We start from the raw sequence: 22344 nt of genomic DNA, 5'->3' as shown, positions 1-22344 counted from the left end.
TGGGCCATCTCACGCTGTGGAATAAAAAGCTACAGGTGCGTTTGTGAGGTGTACCCATTTATATTTGAGACCTCTTGTGTCTCTTTCGGGGTCTTACTTTTCTCTTTCAATTTTTACACCTTTCCCGCACTGGACACTTTTTTATTTTATATGAGAAAGTCATTGATGATGATAAATACGTGGGCAAGCTGGTGAGAACCTGCCAGTAGCCCCTCTGGTGGTGCACACGTGAGATACTTTCTCATTTTCCTACACTTTTCTTCACCTTTCTATCTACACGATATATATATATAGACCCATATGCTGATTGGTGCTATTTTGAGTGACTTATTTTCTGTTTTTGACTGGTATGTCTCCCGCTTGTGTGATTTTTGTAATAAAAAAAGTATTTAGTAAGATATAGAACTACCCATTAGGGGAATAGATAAGTATATTGCCCTATCAGTATTCCTACATATCCATATATACAATTTGTTTAAAGTGCCTATCAATGCCAGGTCCTTGTTGTTGAATTAGCAGTCCATGCAGGTGCAGCCTCTTTATGCTTGGTCCTCTGTGCAGCAAAGCAGTCCTCCTCGGTCCTCTTTCAGTCCAGTCGAGATCTGATTTCTGTGTTCTGTTGATGCCCTTTTTTTGCATAGAAAGTGTCCCTAGGGTAGATGCAGTCAGTAGCCAATGGGCAGCTAATTTCCCCTTCCTCGTGGTGACCACTTCCTGGGATGTGTGGCATCTGGCTATCCTAGGATCCACCATTCGGTCCCCTACAACATGGCAGAACCCCTCTCTCAGTGTCCAGAGCTTTCCAACCCAACGCAGAAGTGTGGCTACCAAGGGGCTACATGCCCCTGCAAAACCAGTTTGGCACAGGCCTCCCCTTTCCTATCCTATCCCACGTGTCAACCTATCTACCTAAACAATAGGGCAGAATTTTTCTGGAGTTGTTCCGAATCGCCCTTTAAAGGCGGCTGCTCCCACGTGGCTTCCTGGAGGAGGGATGTATCATCTCTCTCTTGTGAAGGCTTCTATTGCAACCTTTCCTGGGAGTTGTTAGCATGCCTCCCCAGAAGGGCAAAAGGCTGTCTCAGAGACAAACCCCATGTGCAACTGTTGAGGGCAAAGGAGACTACAGGCATCAAAGTGGCAACAAGTTACATTAATTCTGACTTCGGTATGGAGTCAGGCTTAATGCAAAGATTTGTTTGATACCTTGGTGTACCAACTTTAGTTGCACCATTCTTGAGTTAGCACAGCTGAGGGGTCATCGTGTAACTGGGTACTTGCCAATGGGGAGACAAAGTTTTTCCACAGTAAAAGCAACAGTTTTGTGTTTCCACTGTCAGAACACGTAAAACACATGTTATGCTGCAACCTGCCTTAGGGCTCAGTAAACGTGTTATAGGGATGACTTACACATATGCCAGGGGGACGTCTGTCTCTGAAAAAACTTTAAATGGAATAACCAGGACTGGCAGTTTCAAACTGCTCTTTCAGTCTGCAGTGGCAGACTAGCAGACTTGTTTTACCTGTGTCACACTGAGGGCGGCACATCCAGTGCTACAATCCCTGGGAGTAACCCTCTAACTTACCTGTCCTGGGTACCTTGGGCACCATATACTACAGACTTATACATAAGTTAGCGCATGCCAATTGGGTATAAGCCAATGCATTGGGTGTGTTTTAGGGTCAGGGCACTGGCACAGGGTCTGGTTAGCTGGCCTCAGTGCACTCTCAGAGTCAAAAAATCCAGCAGCATCACTCCAAAATGTTGATCGTGACCATACAAAAAGAGCCATTTTCTTACAGCTCCCAATTGAAGATGGTGGCAACTTTTTTCCAGTGAAGTCATGTGTCACAATGCATTTGTTGCTTTACTTTATATCACATTCATCGCCTACTTAGACATCCTTTTGTCCCAGAATCTTTCTCACTTTGCCTGCAGCTGCATTCCTTATTTGGTTTCTCTAATTCAAAAGATTGTTTCCCTGGCTGTTTCTCCTTTCTGGTTCAGAGTAGTTTTGGTGACACTGTATCTTCCATCTTCCGCAATCAAGAATCATCAAGACTTCCTAGGAAAATGTCTTACCCTCATGGTTTTTTGCACTTAAATGGGATCCTGTAAAGGAGGCACTTGGCACCTTTCATGTTTATTTTAAATGTAGGATGGAGCTATGGCTCTCAGGAAGTGTAACCCTCTCTTTTGGTACCCAAGGCCGAAAACTGAGAGATGTTCACATAGTCTAGTCCTTGACACATATAGGGTGCTTGATATTTCCACACCGAGGTTGTAGACTGGAAACACATAAGTATAATTTGTCCTTATGGGAGACAAATTGCCTTGTTTAGTCTTTTAGCTACATTACAAATGTGTTGCACCCCCCATGATGACAGACCTTTCAGTGCTAAGTAATATGAGCCAGAACTTAGTAAGAAGAGAATTCAGGTAGCATAATTTGATGTATGCTTTTATATTATATATTTTGTGTTCACTTATAAACACAATGCTTTTAATATGTGCAATATATTTGTATCCACTATCCACTAGAACAGATTCTAATAAAATGCTACTTCAGTTGTCTTGTGTGTGCTCTCTTTGTAAAATGAGTGAAGTGAAGTTTCTTAAACTTCTGTGTCTCTGACAGGTAATGTTGCATTCCTAATTTGAATTACCTCTGGGTATGATCATTGGAGTTTTCATGGGGCACACAAGTCTGTTTTTTACACTCTGAAGGATAAGTTAGAATACCATACTTCCTTAGGGCTAAGGGAAAGGTATTAGATAGTCAGGATCAGCAGCGGCTCCTCCGCTTTACGCCTCACAAGAAAAATTAAATGATAATAGCACAATGTTATTATTATTTTATATTTACCGTTCTGGCCCAGTTGTGTGTTTTTTTAAGGTGCATGGCAGGGCTGGGCTGTCAGCCAGCAGGGGGAGGAGTGGTATGTGCACTTACGTGTTCATGACTGTTTGGCCGGCTGTCTTGGGCCATCCTGGTTAGAGAAAATGCCCAGGCTTCCACAGCCTGTTTGAGCACTGTGCCACAGCACTCAGACCAATCACAGCGCTACTATTAGGCAAGGGGAGCCTGGAAGCATGGGGGCTTCCTTTTCCTGCGCCACCGACACCAGAAGAAAGGAGGAGAGGCGGCGGACAAGTAAGTCAAATTTTCTTGCTTTTTAAACCCAACCACCTGCCCAACTACCAACTGCCACTGCCCTGTCTCAGCTGCCACTGGTCAGGATAAACCCTGTGATGTAACATTCAGACAACGCCCACAAAGGCAATTCCAAGCTAAGGCCAGCATTTATGATTATCTCTTTATTTATCCAAGCTAGTTAATGTTCCTTGAAATGGGTGTCAATTTGTCAAATATAAAGGCTTGCATTGATTCCTGCATCAGTTCTAAGTGACCTATCTCTGAATTGAATAAATATATAGACTTAATACTTATAAATTATATTATTTATTTTCTTTTATTATTATTATTATTGTATTAATAATTGCATCATGACTATATTTTGTAGAGAAGAATTGTTGAACGCACACCGAATGATCAAATAGCAGTGTTGGTCTGAGTATTGATCTGTAAATCAAATATATGCATATGTTAGAACAATCTGTAACACATTTGATATACCTTGGATCTTCTATGAGTTGCTTCATTGTCATTGTAAATCTCTGCGCGGTGAGCTGCTCAACAGGAATTGCAGTGCCAAATTTTTTTGCCACGACTCGCGCCATATTGTCAAACTGGTCTCCATAAAGAGGAATCCCCAAAACAGGAACACTGTGATAAATGGATTCCCACAAACTGTTCATTCCACCATGGGTAACCATTAGCCGGACCTTAGAGTGCCCTATAATCAAAAGATGCCACATTTACCATTTTTATTTCAAAATATCACATGCAAGATAGCAGAATTATGAAACATTAGCTTGTAGGCTCATTCTGGTGTACAGTAGGAAGCTTCTTGTTTTCTGTAGTTAATAATGATTTAGAGTTGCACTATTTTGTGTGGGTGGAGAATCCTCCAGTGGGACTAAATCTCCCGTTGGGGTAGTAAAGAAACTTTCAGTTGCCACCCAACTATAAACATTGTCCTGTCTGAGATCAAACATAAAATTAAGGAGCCAATTCGCAAACTGCATTTTTACTACATGTAGTAGTACTAAAATATTAATATCTACCCCTTTGCCACCTCGACTGCAGAGACCTCCACACCCATAGTTATGCGTTTTAGTACTAAATGTGAGAGAACAGTGGGGAGCGGGTAGAATTTCTTTTACAACTAGGCGAGAGGCTTGAAGAGGACTAAGGGGGGGGGGTTAAGAGAGGGCTAGGGAAGGGTTTTAGGAGGGACAAGAACACATCCAAAAAAAAGAGTAAGAACGTTCATATACTCAAACTGAATAGGAAGGTGCTAAAGTTACTGAAGAGCAAAAAGAAACCCAAAAGCTCAGAGCTGGAGTAAGCACAGTACAACCCTTTGCCACTCACAGGTACTGCAAGACCCTCCTTTAGAAAATAATGGAGGTAGGAACTTTAAATAGAACGCTTTAGGAAATAATGTTAAAATAAATGAACTCATTTTATTTCTGAAAAATATATATAAAATGATTTTAGTGTGCAAAAAATAATACATAAATTAGAAACAATTAATTTATTTTAAAATAATGGATTCACTTTTTTTCAATTTAAAAACAAATGTAACCATTTTTAAACAAAATGTTTCTCAATTAAATTAAGTTAATTTTATAAATAACCATCAACTTTATAAAAAATAATAAAGAAATATAAACAATTTTCTTTAGGTGGATTTAAGGACATGAACAATGAGGCATGTCACAACAAAGTATTCATAAATCATAAAACTTACTTCTTAACCTCTTTACAATGGTAACGGAGAAAAGATTCAAAGGAAAAGTACATTATTTCACAGCTTCATAAAATTATTATATAGGCATTTAAAGTGACTGGTGCTACTTAGCTGTAGATACAACTCAAGCTGATTTACTCATTAACTGGTTATCAAAGGCTTCATTAAATAGAATTAATGAAGGGAGCTTATTTGGACATATACTATTAGCAATTTGGATGTACAAGTGGTTAAATCCAGTCACGACCTGGTTTAGATAAGTGGCTCAACTAAATAAATCCTCAGGAGCAATTTTTGCACATTGCTGATGCCCTTTCCAGCCGTTGTGACCAGTAAATAGCAAACCAAAGGCTTCAGTTGATCTCATTTGACTCTAGAAAGGGGCCAGAGTGGGAGTAGAACATGACAGGGGCTGAATCAAATACATTAATCAATCAATCAATCAATATGAACTTTATTCGGATAAAAACAGCATATCCATAAAAGTACAGTTAAAATATAGTACAAGATTAAAATGCAAATAATTCAAACACATCAAATAATAAAATTATACTGAATACATGGTATTACGAGTGCGTACCGCCGTTTTTAAAAAGGATCCAACTCTAAAACATAATTCATCATTGTTAATAGCTAGCACCATTCCGTAAGCTACCTTATAGTCAGTAACACATTGTGACTTAAAATACGGAATCAGAACTTTTTTAGTGGGGGATGAGTAATAAGAACAGAAAAATAGGAAATGTAACATTGATTGTTTCAAGGTATTATTACATGGACAGAAGGAGAGTTCGAGGTTAGCCGTGTAGCCAGTAGGAAATGACAACAGATATTTCATTGTGTCTGTCCTTAGCCTGAAAAATAAGCCCCTTTCCCAGCAACCAACAGGTTTTAAAATATATTTTGGCATGGCTGAGGTTGCATACTCAATTTGCATATATCTAGCAACTGAAGTTTTATTATATTCAGTTGCTAGTCTTATTTCTTTATAAGAGGCATAGAGTAGTTTTTCAATGGTTTTAATGTTGGTGGGGCTATGATCTAAAGGATTTAAAAACAGGTGTTCCAAATTCAGGCTATTTAAACTTTTATGGACTCCTACCAGCCACGGTATATCCATCCCTCTGTCACAGTTTAAACAATCCATGATTATCTCTCTAGTCAATTGTGCAGCCGGGTTCTTCCAAATTCTTAGCCAAAACAATGTCGGGCGAGCCTTAATAAAATCTTCTACATAGGGCAAATGTAGCTCGCTATGGCTAGCGTATGTGGAAGAAAAGAAAGGAGCTCCCAGAATTTTGCGACAAAATCTGTTCTCTTCACGCTGAATAGGTATACAGATAGTGTTCCCCCATACCTCTGCTCCGTATGTAGCGGTTGGTAAGCATTGTAATCTATAAATTTTAATGATGGAGGAAACTACCTCTATATTTTTAGGCTTGGGTAGCCTAAGGATTGTGTTAATAGAGTTAGTGAATTTCCTTTTGCTATGAGTGATGTGATCGTTCCATAGACCATTTGATGCAAATACCAAACCTAAATACAGGAAAGTGCAAGTGCTTAACAATTGGTTAGAGTTCAAAACAATTGAAAGATTAGAATATTTCTTGGACCCACACGACATTAAAAATTATTTCTTAAAATTAGTACATAGGTCCAAGGTTGCCATGAAATCCACAAAGCCATGAACCAGGGCGCGCAAGGCTTTAGGAGTGCGCCCCATTAGCACAGCGTCGTCAGCATAAAGCAACGCGGGAATCTTATTTCCATTAATAATTGGGACGTCTTCAGTTGAAGTTAGGAGAGATTTGGTTAGATCATTAATATATAATATGAAAAGGAGTGGGGCCAAGACGCAACCACGTCTGACCCCCCTGCCAATTTCAATGGCATTCGAAATCTCACCGTTCCTACCTATGCGCACCTGGCTTTTAGGTCTCTGTGCAAATATGCCAAAAAGGAGACTAATGGGTCGTCTAGCCCAAGATTTAGGAGAGTTTGCCACAGCCGTGATCTGTTGACAAAATCGAAGGCTGACGTGAGATCCATAAATGCCAGGTACACTGGTGTTTTCTTAGCTATTGTGTATTTGCTAATAATCAAGTGGAGATTGAGGCACTGTTCCACCGTGCCAACGTTGCTCCTAAACCCTAGCTGAGAAGGATGCAAAACCTGGCTTTCCTCTGCCCATAAATTGATCCTATTGAATATTACCCTACCCTAAATTTTTAGGGTGTTATCGACCAATGAAATTGGCCTGTAACAGCTCGGATTCGTCCGGTCCCCCTCCTTAAAAATTGGGACTATGGTACTATATGACCAAGTATCAGGGATAAATGAATCAGTAAGATTATTAAAAACATTTGTAAGAAGTGGTGCCCAAAAATCGGGTTTGCTTTTGATTAGATCAATCGGAAGGCCGTCTGGTCCCGGTGCTTTGCCCCCTAAACTTTGGGTTATGGCTTCTTCGACCTCAGATAGTTCGATCTGTAGTCCGGTAGTGAATATATATTCTTTTTCAAGTTCGTTACAAATTGGGGAGGCATAAATCTTACTAAAGTTAGCCTCCCAAGATTCACTGGAAATATTACATCCAACCGGTGAAGAGATGTTACCCACAGATTTCATATCCTTGACTGCCTTCCAAAAGTTTTTGCCGTTTTTCAATGCATTTACCTGCAAAAGATTTGCCCAGTGATCGGTGATAAGCTCCTCCTTTCTACGTGTGATGGCTTTCTTGTAACTTCCCCTAAGTGATGATACAAGAGAGCCTACTCTAGGTTTACTTGCAAGAGCCTTTCTTAATGCTCTATTGGCCGCGGAGTATTCCATATTAAACCAACCGGGGTCAGGATTAGATGTCCGAATCGGTTTAGACAATATTTTTTTAATCCCGTTACATAACCTTGAAAAAGCGTCAACCACCTCTGTATTGCTTGTGCTAAACATCAGGCATGTGTTGACCAAATTCAAATGAGATTTTATCATTGTTTCGAATAAGGCGTTGTTATCGATATTACGCCAAACAATTCTAAGTTTATCAGTAGATGCCGTTAGATCACATGCCCCAGGCGTGCAATCATACACTGGGCGGCGGGAAAAACTTAGTATAGTACTAATAGGGTTATGATCCCCTTGTATTGTTGGGATTACTTCAGCCCTTAATACATGGCCTTCTAGGGGAGTATTTACAAAACTGTAATCAATAGTGGAGGTGGAGCCTCGACTTCTGTAAATTGGGATTATGCATCCACCAGGTGGGGGGATAGCAGCAATCTGCATAACATTCAAAAAGTTGTGCGAACTTAAAAGATTCTTTAGCTGTTCCCCTCTTTTACTCAATGGTGCATTAGTGGCAGGCCAAACAGCAGAATAAATATCCTTTGGGATTTTGACATTAAAGTCGCCGCCTAAGCATATGCCCTTAGTTTGGGTACCACAGTTAGCTAATTGTAATTTTAAGATAAAATTAAACAACAAAGAAAAGTTCACATTGGGCACAGTTTTAAAATCATCGTTATAAAAATTAATCAAGTAAATGGAATCCCCCCGAGTATAGAGGGTTACTTGAAATTTGTCACTATTTGTGGGCAAAATTCTAGAACGACCGACTGACTTAATATTTATCCAAGTTGAGAGTCCACCAAATACATTAGTAATCCAACAGGAGGGCTTACTAAATACATCCCCTCGGTCAGCCCAAATAGTTTGGATCCCAGCTGCGAAGCATCCAACCTAAGAGACACTAACAACATTGGACTGGAAAAAAGAAACATTATGCAAGGCGAGCAAGATCCCACACAGGCAGCTAGAAAACAGACTATATAGGAAGACAAATCACCTTGTCGAGAATGAATGAACATATAACGCGGAAAAACTATCCTTTTTCTGAAGTGGATAAGATGGTAGTATCTAGTAGACCTCTTTCAGAGTCTTCAGCCATCAATTCTTCATCTAAACAACTCATTTGAGACATCCCAGAAACTCCAATCACTACTGAAAATCAGGGAGGGTAGTCAAATAAAACAGCCTGCCAATTACAGGTACAAGAGCAAATGAGGGAGGATGACTCAAAAGCTCTTCTAGAGGTCCCCTCGAAGACTAAAACCTACCCAACAACCGTCAACCAATAGAGAGCCTACTAATAAAAACAATTTACAGGGGTTGAATATCCCTGATCAGTTTTGTTATGCACACTGTATTCTGAAGGCTGCAGGAGTATATTGTTTTCAATACAAGCAAAGATATACCCTACTGAATCCAGTTCTCCAATCTAAAATGCACGCTGTAGATGGGAAGTACAGCCTACTAAATCCAGACCACTGTCAAGGAAGGTTAATCTAACTGCTGAGAGTAGGATTGACCCCACTAAATCCTCATTTAAAAGTATGTTGATAGAAAGCAAAGGCAGTGAAAAAGGTGCAAAAAGAGCAGTCTCTAGATGGAAGCATTGACAAAAAGTGTAGACCTTAGCTGAGAGGTTGGGGCATACACGGAAACCAACCAGGACATGGTTACTAGAGTATCTTGATTATGACTCACAGATCAATACCTTAAGTCACATGTGTGAGTTTAGATCCAGACATTCCAACATAATTATAATTGGAGTACTGGAGGCTACAAAGGCAAGGGTGATAGATGTGATTACCTAGATTGTTGAGCTATTGTTGAAACATATAGGTGATGAATTAGGTGGATGAGTTAGGTAGGTCTAGCAGCTGCAAGGGCCCAAAGAATGCCTACAGCAATGTCTAAAACATGCAGAAAACCCAGGACCAACATTGCTTACTTTCCGGTCTAGAAATGTAAGAACTGATCCTCACTATTGCAAGACAAAAAAAGACGATTTGTAACAAAGCATGAATTTTCTCTCATAGTATTTCTGGATCTCGCTTAGGACACTGCAAAGAGACAACGTGAATTGTGTGTCTTATTCCCAGGATTTAGGGCACTATTGATCACTTTAACAATCAAGGATCAATGAGGATTCATCTGCATGGATCCTTTTAGAATGTCACGTACGTGTCCCAGCAATTTATGCTACAGTGGAAAGCCCCATAATATTTCTTTCGATAAATGAGGCTCCGGATTAGACCTGATAATAACTTAGAAAGGAACTTATGAATAAAATCCATCATGTGCTATGTCAAGGGGATGGGTAGGACAGGAGGAGCTTTATTTTTAAGTTTTTTCGGCTTTCATGCCATAAACGTTTCAAGTTCATCGCAGGCCATAGATATCAAATAAGTAGGTAAAACATATACAGTACTTAAGATACATCTATTATATATTTTCTGAAGATAGTTCCAAGCATTCAATAGGAAGAGAGTGGGAAGAACTCTTCTTCTGGCTAGACCAGCCCCATGAGATAACAGACTGTGAGGTAAGAGGTGCCAGGAAAGCATATGAATGAAAAAGAGGGAGCAAAATAATAGGCAGGAGATGATGAAACTGTTGCATACTTAGATCTCTCTGTTGCATGGGTGCCAGATACCATTTTATGTTGCAGGGCAATTGGTTCCCAGAGCTCAGAATACGCCATATGAAGCCTGCAAGAGTCTCTCGCAGAGTCTCTCGCTTAGGCCTGTTTCCTCTCAGTCTTCTGGCTGCTGCTTTCTCTCTCTTAAACTCCAAAATAGAAATCATTTGCCTGAGGATTTTTAGCTGCCTTTTAAGGTAACCCCACAGCTGGTGAACTTCAGATTTTCACTCTCTTTTCTTTTCCCTTTCTAGCATGGCTGCTTCTTCTTTGATGTGTTCTTGGCTCTCCCAGTCTATTATGTTTTTCTGTAATGGGGTGCTTGAAGTCATATCCTTTTCCTGTTCTTTTACTATTAAAACGCCTCAGTCTGATTGAGGGATGCATCGCATGTTTTCTTTCTCCCTTCACTTGGTGATCTTGACTTTTCACTCTTAGGACTTTCTCACCTGGCTACTGGACTCCTAGTTTTCTGCAACCATATGAAGGTTTCATCAGCAAAGTATTTTTTTATGATTTGAATTTTTCCTCCTGAGAAGGTGGCGTTTTCTCGAGGGCACTTGCCTACTATAGAAGTGGAGAAGTGTGGCTCACTGGTTAGAGCAGGCAGACCCTGAAGCAGAGGTCAGACTCGGGACCAGGGTTCAATTCCCGACGCGGCAGGGTCTTGAGCTCAAATGTCCATGGACTCGATAATTCTCGCTTCGGTGCCTGACCTAATCATGGGTTCACACTCTGCAACTCTGGGCATTAAGCTTGCTTAATCTCCACAACGGCCCCCCGCGGCGGGATGCCTGGCTTTCACCTTGGGGATGCCCTGTAGGGGCTATCTCACAGGGAAAAGCCAGGACGGGTTCCCAAGGCAAGCGCGGAGATACCCCTTCGGGGGTCGATTCAGGCGCTATATAAGAAAACATAATAATAATAATAATAATAATATATTCCAGTGTATGGTGACATCCTGGATTTTGGAAACAGTCGCTCTCTTATCTCAGACAGCAGAAGACCTGGTTTGAGATTACAGGTAAGCGTCCAGTCCTGAACAAAAACCAAGGAGTGTGGATGACCTGTATACCCTTAAAGGGTTCAAATCTGGATAATTACCTTTAATGTTAAGTGTCTACATTCTAGTGTGAAAACCTGATGCCTGATATTGCTTGCCTCCTGGAAATAGGAGTGACGAAGGACAGAATTCTATACAGGAGATTAGGAACTACAGTCTCAGTAATAGTGTCAGGACACTGGGAAAAATACCTCACAAAAGAGTTAGGAAACATTACACATAGAGAATGGGACAATGGAGTCTACAATCATGGAGGAGATAAGCTTTCTGTGTTAATTTGAAAACACACTGCTACAGTCACCAGCCACTACAGGGTCAGTATTTGATTTATAGGACAGATAAGGCATTGCACTATAAAGGTTTTACTGACCTATAAAGGTTTTGCTGACCAATAGAAATCTGGCAATATTGTTTGTTTAGAGTCTCTGGCTTTTCGTACTAGCTCGCCACCATATTCACTCCTTCAGTCTGACCCAACACACACTATTGGTTCGAACATTAACATGTGCTCCTTCGATATATATAAAACAAAACACAACAATTGGTACACTGCCCCGAGGTGGGTACATTATAAACTAATAAACTGCAATCTTGATACAGATCTTATCTACTGAGACAATGGTACTTTCTATTAGAATGCTGGCGAGTATATTACTGGAAGAACTTAAGCCTTATACTTTCAAGATGGTGGATGAAGTAGGACAGGGCAGAAAAGACTTCCTGCGCTAGCCCCGCAGTCGTCCCGATCATGCGACTGCAAATGAAGACCACGTGATGGGAAAGAATGTGTCACGTAGGAAAGCTGAGTCAAACGACCGGTACCTACATGTCGCACGGAGGGAAGTGCAGGGATGGCGGCTTCACCTTGCCGAAGTAAGGAAAGGATGGGGAGGGGCCGACCTACCGGAGACTAGAGAGTACAGAATTACACTGGCCTCATTGCACCAATGCTTTAAATCCTGATGATAAAAATAAACATGTGGCTAGGCTGGACCTTTTGACTACTAGAGACCACCGAAACATACGGGCCGCAGTGTACGAGTACCCCCATACCTGACCTTGAGAATACATAGATAAATAAACGGGCCTGGGGGGGCGCCGTACAATGCTTATAATTAAGTGTATTATTTCCTAATATAACTAGTGTTTGACTAGAGGGAGCTGCCATTGCTCCCGTGCCTTTTTGAGATTCAACTATTGAGAAATTCAGTAAGACTTATGCAGTGCATCCTATATTTATTTTAATCCTGACCAGGAAATCCGGGAATAAAGTATATAGGTGGATATTCCTGAGCCAGTTTTAGATTCTATGTTCTCACTATTATTTCTATTTTGTATCCCTACAATTTTATGTTTGTATTGTCTTCCACTTCCCTTTTTTCTCCACCCCAGGCGTTGGTCTGTGCAAGGGTGTTGCCTAGCAATCCCTATGATAAAACATGCTGCATTTTGTGGGTGAGGACAGTTTTACAACACAAAGCACGTGCCACCAAGTGCAATGTCGTGAATTTGAATACTCCTACTTCTTTTTTGTGTGTGTGGATTCATAAATTTACTAAGAGATTTTGGAGGTCCTCCTTTCGTTATCTGGGTATTATGTATTTACACATGACTTTAACTGTAAGCAGAGCCAAGTCAAGGACACTATTAATACCATAGGTCTCACCCAAATGCCTAAAAAGAGAAAGGCTTCTCATCATTAATTGATAGCTTAAACCTGATTGACTCATGAAGACGGAGTAATCTGGATGCATGAGTATATACTGTCTTTTCTATAGTCAATACTCAATAGATTTCTTTCAACATATATAACAATATAACAGTTCGTTTTTACCTCGCCTGCAGTTCAGATTATGCCCTTTAATCACCCGCTTGAGAACTTGCAAATAATGTGCCACATAATTATAAATGTACTTTTCTTAAATTTTTATGACTGAAGAGAGGGGTTTGGTTATTAAGTTAGGAGTGGCGACCTACAGCTATTGTGTGTAGTGTACTAGATACTTATCTGTAAAGTGCTAACAGGTAGGGGAAACATCCTATACCCCTAAGTATGTGAAGGAGAAGTCCCACACAAGAAAGTGAACCAAAGTCCTGTGCACACGTTAAAGTGCTCTCAATGAAAGTTCATCAAATCATGTTGGTCACAATAAACCACTGGAATTGCAAATGTTTTGTTTTTTTGCTATTTATTCACATAAGAGAAAAGAACCAGCCAACACGTGTTTCATCACAGCGGGAAGTAACCTGTGACTTCTTCAGGGCTGTGTTGCGTGTGTGGAGAATCAATAGATCACTCTGCCGGTGATAATTCCGACCCGGCTGGTCAATGAGTGAGGGTTAGAAATCCTGGGGTGAAGAACAATATCAATGTCAAAAGATAACTATGCCGGTGAAAGTTCCAAGCCGGCTATTCCATGAATATAGGAAGGGTTCTTTAGTTCAGAAATAAAGGGCTCTGGGAAGCACCTTATTAAAGGTGTTCTCGTAAAATTGTGCCGCACTAGCGAGTACACTGTAAGTAGCGGTGGCGGCGGGTTCAACTTCTATTTCGGAAGTGTACTTTTCTTATATTTTATTGCTGGAAAAGGCCTATTTGCAGGAACTCAGGTTAGATATGAAGGCATTTATAACTATTAAGGGTCTACCAATAGCAGCATAGTGGGGTATACAGTGAAGAAAGCTATCCAGGGTTTGTGCAAGAATATGTAGCACAAAGACAAAGTAGAATTCAGGAAGATCAACGGCAGACAAGGAGTAGCCTTGTGGAAAAAGTAAAGCTGAACCGAATTAATCAGCAGGAAATTAAGTTACAGCAGATATTGATAATCGGAGCACAGATTAAAGCGTTAAGGGCCAGATGTACATAGATCATTTCTATATGTACAAAACCCGATTTTGCGATTTGGTAACCTATTACCGAACTGTAAAATAGGTTTGCGACTCGGTATTAGGAAGAGGCGTGTTTAGGGCGTTCCTTCCTAATAATGACTAGCAGTGGTATGTGTGTAAGGGGGCCAGCATCACCAGTAATTACTTGGGCTGCATCCCAGGCTATCGTTATTCTGTACACCATGCATGCTCAGCTTGAACCAATCCATATGCAAATCAGTGTTGACCATGCCCAGTCCAAACTACCAGGTTAGTTCCTCCCTGTGTGCGCGGGACCCACATCTGGGAATATCCATCCCACAGAGGGCGACAAACTGAAGTATATAAAAAAGTGATGGATGGAATGCTTGAATTTATCTCAGCCACTGGTAATTACTCGGGCCACTTCCCAGTCCACCTTTATTCTGCACACCATACATTCTTAGCTTGGACCAAGCCATATGCAAATCAGTCTTGACTTTGAGCTAGTGGGAACAGTCCAGCTCAAACAGCCAGGCCACGTACTCCCTGAACCAGAACAAGAGCAACCTAGGACCGGTTTAGCCTTTTTTAGAGCTCATCAGCAAAATATAGCTTGGTTACAATGGCACAGTGTGCACAGGACCCAAATCTAAGAATACCGATCCCACAAAGGGCACCACACTAAAGTATACAAAAAAGTGATAAATTAAATGCTTGAATTAATCTCAGCCACTAATAGTTACTAGGAACCACATCACAGTACATTGTTATTCTGCCCACCATCACCTCAACTCGTACCCAGTCAAATGCAAATCAGTCTTAGCCCTGCTCCAATTGGAATCGTCCAGCCTGAGCTGTCTGGCCAGCTACTCCCTTAACAGGAACACAAGCAAACCAGGACCTGTTTTGCCCTTATTAGGGCTCATCAGCCAGGTATAGCTTGGTTTCAGTGGCACAGTGGACCAAGGACACACATATGGACATACTCGTCCCACATAGGTTGATACGATAAAGTATATAAAAAAGTGATGGATGGCATGTTTGAATTAATGTCAGCCAATGGTAAGAATTCAGTTCAAACTGGAACCAAGCTATACTTGGCAGATCAACCATATTAAGGGTGAAATCAGTTTGGGGCTGCTTGTGTTCCAGTTCAAGTAGGATCAGGCCTGGGAATACAAGATGGAATGTTCTCATTGCAGCAGGGTCAAGACTGACTTGCATATGGCTATGTCCAAATTGAGGTTGCATGTTGGGTAAAATAAGATGTATTGGAATGTGGCCTCGAGGACTGCCAGTGGATGAGAATTATTTCAAGTATTCCATCTATCACCTTGTTTTTGATGCCATAAATGTGACCGATATGCCAGGACGTGGGTCCCGTGTTTATTGTGCCACTGGAACCAAGCCATACCTGACTAATGAGCCCTAATAAGGGTAAAACTAGCCTTGGTTGCCTGTGGTCCAATTCAGGGAGGACCTGGGCCGGCAGTTCAAGTTGTACTGCTCCCATTGGAGCAGGGTCAAGACAGATTTGCATATGGCTGTGTCCAAACTGAGGTGACATAGTGAGTAAAAATGATGGATTGAGATGCAGCCCGAATGATTGCCAGTGGCTGAGATTAATTTAAGCATTCCATCCATCACTTTGTCTTTGTTGTCCTTTCAGCTGGCCATTGTCCTGGTCCAGGGTCTTGCTCCCTACCTCTTTCTTGTGCTGGGCTTTTAAGGTTTAGGTAGAATGTTGTAGATGCCAGAGATCCCTTGCCAGTCCTAGCATGCCACTTCATCCCTCCAACCCTGTTCCAACCCCCTTGCATAGCATTCTGGGACAACATAATATGGTGTTGTCAAGTTTTCTCTGTACCAGGCTCCTATGAGGGTCTCAGCTCCACCCCTAGCACACATCACTGCCAGCTACCTTCACACCAAAACTTCAAAGGGGAGTTGCTCCAGTGTTTGGTTCTGAATGCCTGGCTTTTCTCCTATGGCACGGAATCAAGCGGGCGGCAGCCACCATCTATGTCGCACCAGCTGGGGCTCTCTGGGAGGCTGGTTCCGGTGCCCTAATGCCTGTTTTTTGGCTTTCGCTCCGGCGCCAGCAGTGAGCGACCGGGCCTAGCGGCCGGATGTGGTGGTGCCATTCCTGCTCCGGCTGGGTGCTGCCCCTGTGGCTGTTTACCCGCATTGCCTGGCTGGGCCAACCATTTGTGAGCGTCGGCTCACGCAGCAACCCTGGGCTTAACGGTGGCCCTACTGAGAGTGGCTGCAATTGGCGAGTGGGTTTGGTCCCCCCGACCCGCTATTTTCGCCTGGTAACGACTATTGCTGCCCGACGGCGAGCGACCGCCCGAGTGGGCCCTGGAGACCCTACATATGCCCACCAACGGATGGTAGATAACCCACCTCCCGGAGCCGGCCCCTTCTCTGCAGTTGCAGGATCTGCGAGATCCGACACAGCAGCGGGCCGTCCACTCTTGAGGAGCGACCTACGCAAGGCCCTGGCTGCATTGGGCCTACTCAGCAGTCACTGCGGCCTAGCACTAGTACACGCAGGGGCGTCGGTTGGAGGTCCCAGCTTGCCTGGCCTCGGCTTCCTCTTGAGTTTCGTGTGGGCTGCCACCCGCGGTAAGCGGACCACCATGGCCTCCCCTTGTGGGGCCCTTTCCGCCGGCGCGGAATTGGTGCCAGCTGACGATTAACTGAGAAACATCCGGACGGATCTGTCCAGTATTCCCAGGTGAGCCGTGGAAGCGAGAGCACTGCGTGGGGCCCCCCGTCGATAGCTGCGTGCATCAGCCTCGCCACGCACTGAACCTACCGGGGTTCACCTCATGTTGATAGCCTGTTCCGTGAGCTCTTGTCTGCCGTTGCTGGCTCTCTTTAAAGCGACGAAAACATTAGTGGCACGCTCTCTGCGCCCTCAGCAGTGCAACGTGCTTCAGCAACTGGCGCACACGTGGAGGGCTCTCCGGTGGATCAGCACTAGAATGGACCAGGGATGGAGCCTCTATAAACCCCGACGGGCCAGCCGTATCTGGAGCTTCTACCAGCACGGGGCTTAGAGCATGGCCACCATTAGAGGTGGTTGCCGAGGGTAGGTCTTGGCCTCTTGCTGAGGCGGCCCAGCCAGGTTTGGGTGCGGCTTGTGGTGCGCTGAGTCCCCTGCTCTTCCCCTAGTCAGTTTTCCCCACAGGGGTACATTGCCTTCGCACCCTGAAAGACACCGGATTGTTGAAGTGCACGGGCTGCCCAGGAGTGCGGCATGGCGCGTGGGAAACAGGGACAGCATTGGCTGCAGATTGATTCTGCCCTCCCTGTCTTGGACCTCTCCTATGATTCTCCCGCCGTGCTGTTGGCCTAACACACAAAGTTAGAGGCCTGGACCTTGGAGAAGGTGGGCCAGCGCTGCTTGTCCCTCTACATCATTACGTTGGGATATGGCACTTCCGCAGGATTAAGGGAGATCAGACCCGGGCCCCTCTCGGAGAGCCCCAGTTAATCCCACTGGGGAATAGACCCGAGCAGGCGACTGTGCAATAACAACGGCGATTTGACTCACCCTGGTGCAGGACATGGCCTAATTACAGAGGCCCGAGGGCCCTACTGCGGGCTAACGTTTACTGGGGGACACCGACTCTGACGGGCTTCCCATGGGGCTCCCAGACGACACTGCTCGTTTGCTCGGACACGGACCCAGCAGAGCCTTTCGGACAGCATCCACCTCGTCCTTGAGAGTGCTTGGAGCCTATGCAGTGGGGGCTTACCTAGCGAACCAACAGTGGGCCATAACTGGCGCGGACCGGCGCTGGGACTTATCATACTCCTGGAGGAGTTTACAGCACTTGGAGCTCACACCTGCATGGGGTTTAGAGTGTGGCCATCGTTGGAGGTGGTTGCCGAGGGGTGGGCCCAGCGCCATTCGGAGGCGGCCCAGCTAGGACTGGGAGCGGCTTGTGGGTGTGCCGTCGGTTCCCCGCTCGTACTTCAGTTGGCTCCCATCGAAGGGGTTCAGGGCTTTCGGGCCCCTGGAGACGCTGCACCGCCGAAGGACGTTGATTGGCCAAGACTTTAGCAGACCGCACTGGCAGTACTGGTGGGCGATGATCATGACCTCCACCCGGGGCAAAAAGGAAAAAGCACTTAAGGAACTCTTTGCACGGGCACAGGGCGGAGAAGCGGTGGATCCTACACTGCCTGACACCTTGGCACAAATGGGTGCCCCCAAAGAGGAGCCGGTGGCACGGGCCTTCCTGGAGTCCTTATTCTCAGCCTTGCGAGATGATCTCCAAACAGTGAAATGCGAGAGATCAAGGATGTCCGCAAAGATATGGACTGCATAGGGGGGCAAGTGGCATCACTGGAGGACAAGAGCGACACCCGGGACACTGAAATGGCTGCCTTGCAGCAGGAAGTGCTTTGTATACACAATCAACGGGTGGACATTCAATCTCACCTGGAGGACCTCAAGAATCGCTCATGCCGCCATAACATTAGAATCCGAGGGGTGCGCACCAATGAAGAGGCTGGCGATATCTTCACCTATGTGAGAGAGCTCTTTAATCACGTATTGGATAATCCGCTGGACACTGATCTTAAGCTGGACCGAGTGCACAGAGTAGGTCCACCCCGCATGGCTACTGCTCCACCGGCAGAAATTTTAGTCTGTGTTCAAGACTTCCGCACTAAAGAAGAGATTCTGTGCAAGGCCAGAACACTTCACCCGATCACATTCAGGAGCCAGTCGCCCATCCTCTACCAAGATTTAGCTGCCATCACGCTCCAGAGCCATAAGACTTTCCGGCCCATCACAGAGGCCCTATGCCAACGCAACATCACATACTCCTGGGGGCACCCGTATCGCCTCATCTTTCAGCACAATGGCAAGCTGTATCAACTTCGCTCACTGACGGAAGAAAGCAGACTATTAGGGATCGATATCCCGGAAGACGACGACGACCACTCCGACCGTGGATCAGGCGACGGTGGACCACAATGGAGACAGCAGAGGCGAAGACGCTGCACTAAACGACCGGATCCCGCGGCAGTCAAGAGGAAGCAGCAGGCTGCCCTTGAGGCCTTTCCAGAAGCTTTAGCCAAGATGTTGACCACATGACCGAGCCCGGGCCAGGCAGCATGTCCTTCATTTGATGCCGAAGGTGGTCAGGGGGAGGTGGTGAGGGGGCTACAATTGGTCACACGACACCCCTGTGGACTCCAATCCTGATCATCTATGGATGACGGACGGATGACTGATCTTCAGATTTTTCCAGGCGCCTGTTGTGCCTTTCTCTTTTAATTTTTTGAGGGATTTCTGTCCAACCCTTCTCTACTTTTCCCTTCATCTTCCTTCTTTCTTTCCTTGTGGTGCCCTCTGCTCACTGAGTTCAGCTGCTTACACATTTGCAGTGCTGGGGCCGGGAGTCCCCTCTCGCGGGCCTTGAGCATTGTACATGCCCTTCAGGTCACCGTGTCCCACAGCACATCCACTCCCTGGATTTAGATGTCACCGTCCACACTTAAAGTGCTCATACTTAATGTGAGAGGTCTTAATAACCCCATCAAACGCAGGGCAATTCTTTCCTACTTAGATAGCACAGGCGCTGACATCTACCTTCTACAGGAGACACACCTGATCCCAAGAGACTGCCACCGGCTTAGGTCCCGCGCCTTTCCGATACAATTTTTCCCTTACAGACCCTCGAAGACTGCAGGGGTGGCTATCTTGGTTTCTAGAGATTTTAGGGAGAAAGCGGTACAGAAGGAGGCTGAGATAAAAGGGACTGCATATATACCAATTTAACATAGGGGGTCACACAATAATTATAGGGTCTATCTATGCACCTAATGAGGGCCAGGAACGCTTTCTACATGAGGCCCTCACTGAAGCTACAGTGACCCAAGAGCTTAAAATATTGATTGGGGGTGATCTCAACTCGGTGTTCGACAATGACCTAGATAGATCGGCGCAGCGCACAGGCCAAGTAGGTGCTCTCTCGTGCGCTGGGCTCTCTAGGTTGGACGATCTCGGCTTGGTGGGCTTATGGAGACACCGTCATCCTCAACCACGGGACTTCTCATATTACTCTAATGCCCATAAAACCTACGCCCAGTTGGACTACTTCTTAGGCTCGAAGACCCTCCGGGATATTACAATCTCCGCAGACATCCCAGTCACGGCACTGTCCGATCACGCCCCAGTAGTGGTTACACTGGCACTCCCACCGACCCAATGACCATCTAGGCATTGGCGCCTACACAACACTCTCCTTCACCGACCGGACACGGATGCTCAGATACAATGTACACTGGACGATTACCTGCTACACAACGATAACCCTGACACACCCATGTCCACTAGGTGGCAAGGTCTGAAAGTGGTTGTTAGAGGCGAAATAATAGCTTTATCCTCCCCCCTTGGAAACAATATGGGATGCCTTTAACGCATATATACGAGGGATACTACAAAGTCAAGCATCATACTTAAATAAGCTTGATAGAGCAGAATTAAAATGTTTGGAGGGGAAAGCTGGGGCGTTGGAACTAAAGTTGCAGTCTGTAGATCCCTCCCAAAATGCTGAGTCTTTAATGAAACAACTGGAAGAGGCAAGGTTAAACTTTAGGATGAAGCTAGAGGCTAAGTGCCGCGAGAAGTGGGCGACTGGTCACATGAAACAATTTGAGTATGGAGAGTAGGCCAGCGCACTGTTGGCCTGGAAGTCAAGGGCTGATAGGCCCCGAAATCATATTCGAGAATTAATAATTAATGCTCAGGGAGACACTTCAAATAAGGAAGACGAGATGCAGGCTCTCCTGGTCTCGCTTTTTTCGGAATTATATACTGAGGAAATCAGGCCAGAGGAGAGGGTATTAAAGCATTGGCTTGATAAGTTAGATCTCCCAGTTCTTTCAAGTGAAGGCAGGAAGATTTTAGAAGCCGAGATCACCAAGGGTGAAATTAGAGAACATATAAAACATCTAAAAAACGGTAAGACAGCAGGCCCGACTCATTGCCAGGAGAGCTATATAAGATACTTGCAGATGAAATAGTCCCATAAATGGTATTACTGTTTAATTTGATCTATAAGGGGGAGGAACAATTTCAGCTTCATGGATAGAAGCTATAATTACTCTGATCCTTAAGCCTGCAAAGGATCCGAAGAGTGCGGATTCGTATCGGGCAATCTCCCTGCCTAATGTCGACTATAAAATCTATGCTAGCATTTTGGCAGGGAGATTGGCCAAGGTAGCCCCCCAACTAATTCATGTAAATCAGAAGGGTTTTATCCCAAAGCAACAGATTCAGGAATTGACTCTGTCCTTGATCGGGAGTATTGATCTAGCAACCATGCAATCGTTTCCCTTGGCGATAATCACCATAGATGCCGCCAAGGCATTCGACCGCGTTTGTTGGGTGTTTTATGGACGGTCTAGGAATCAATGGGCTTTGATGTGGATTATATTACGGCTATAAAAAAAACTGCATCAAGGTCCTACAGCTAAGATTTTAGTAAACAGAGCCTTGACAAAGATTTTTAAGATTACTAGAGGTATGAGGCATGGCTGCCCATTGTCCCCCCTCCTCTTCGATATTTACATTGAACCCCTAGCCCATCTCCTAAAGAAGGATGACCAGATAATCCCCACCCACTCACTCCGCTCTTGTAGCAAAATCGCCTTATTTGCGGATGATCTTAAATTTTATACCTGTGACCCAGCTAGAACGATACCAAGGATGGAACAGTTAACTAAAGAATTTGGGGAAATCTCTGGATATTTAGTAAACACTACTAAAACTGAGGTGATGGTTTGGAATTTAAATGGTTGAGAAGGTAGAGGGTGTGGGGAGATAAAATATCTAGGGCTCAATATAGTTAAACAGATTAGTGATATCCCAACCCGGAATTTAGTTAGAGAGGCAAAAGAGATGGACAGGGCCCTGACTAGATGGGATAATCTCCCGCTTACTATCTACGGGAGGGTGAACTTGATAAAAATGTCTATCCTCCCTAAATTAACATACATATTCAACTGTATCCCGTTAAAATTCCCTAAAGAAATGATAAATAAT

The 22344-nt window shown here is 44.3% G+C and overlaps 1 protein-coding gene across 1 annotated transcript in view; it reads right to left on the bottom strand.

The window, feature by feature from the left end:
* Positions 1-22344, bottom strand: part of LOC146864077 (UDP-glycosyltransferase 3A1-like) — a 549505-nt gene that overhangs the window by 34696 nt on the left and 492465 nt on the right. Inside the window, exon 6 of the mRNA XM_085631020.1 lies at positions 3639-3858. Within this exon, the coding sequence (XP_085487146.1) occupies positions 3639-3858 (220 nt within the window). The remainder of the gene's footprint in view (positions 1-3638; positions 3859-22344) is intronic.

This window comes from Triturus cristatus, chromosome 2_1, assembly GCF_964204655.1.
Source record: "Triturus cristatus chromosome 2_1, aTriCri1.1, whole genome shotgun sequence".
NCBI lineage: Eukaryota > Metazoa > Chordata > Amphibia > Caudata > Salamandridae > Triturus > Triturus cristatus.
The sequence above is the reverse complement of the archived record's forward strand: the minus strand, read 5'-3'. Positions and strand labels throughout refer to the sequence as shown.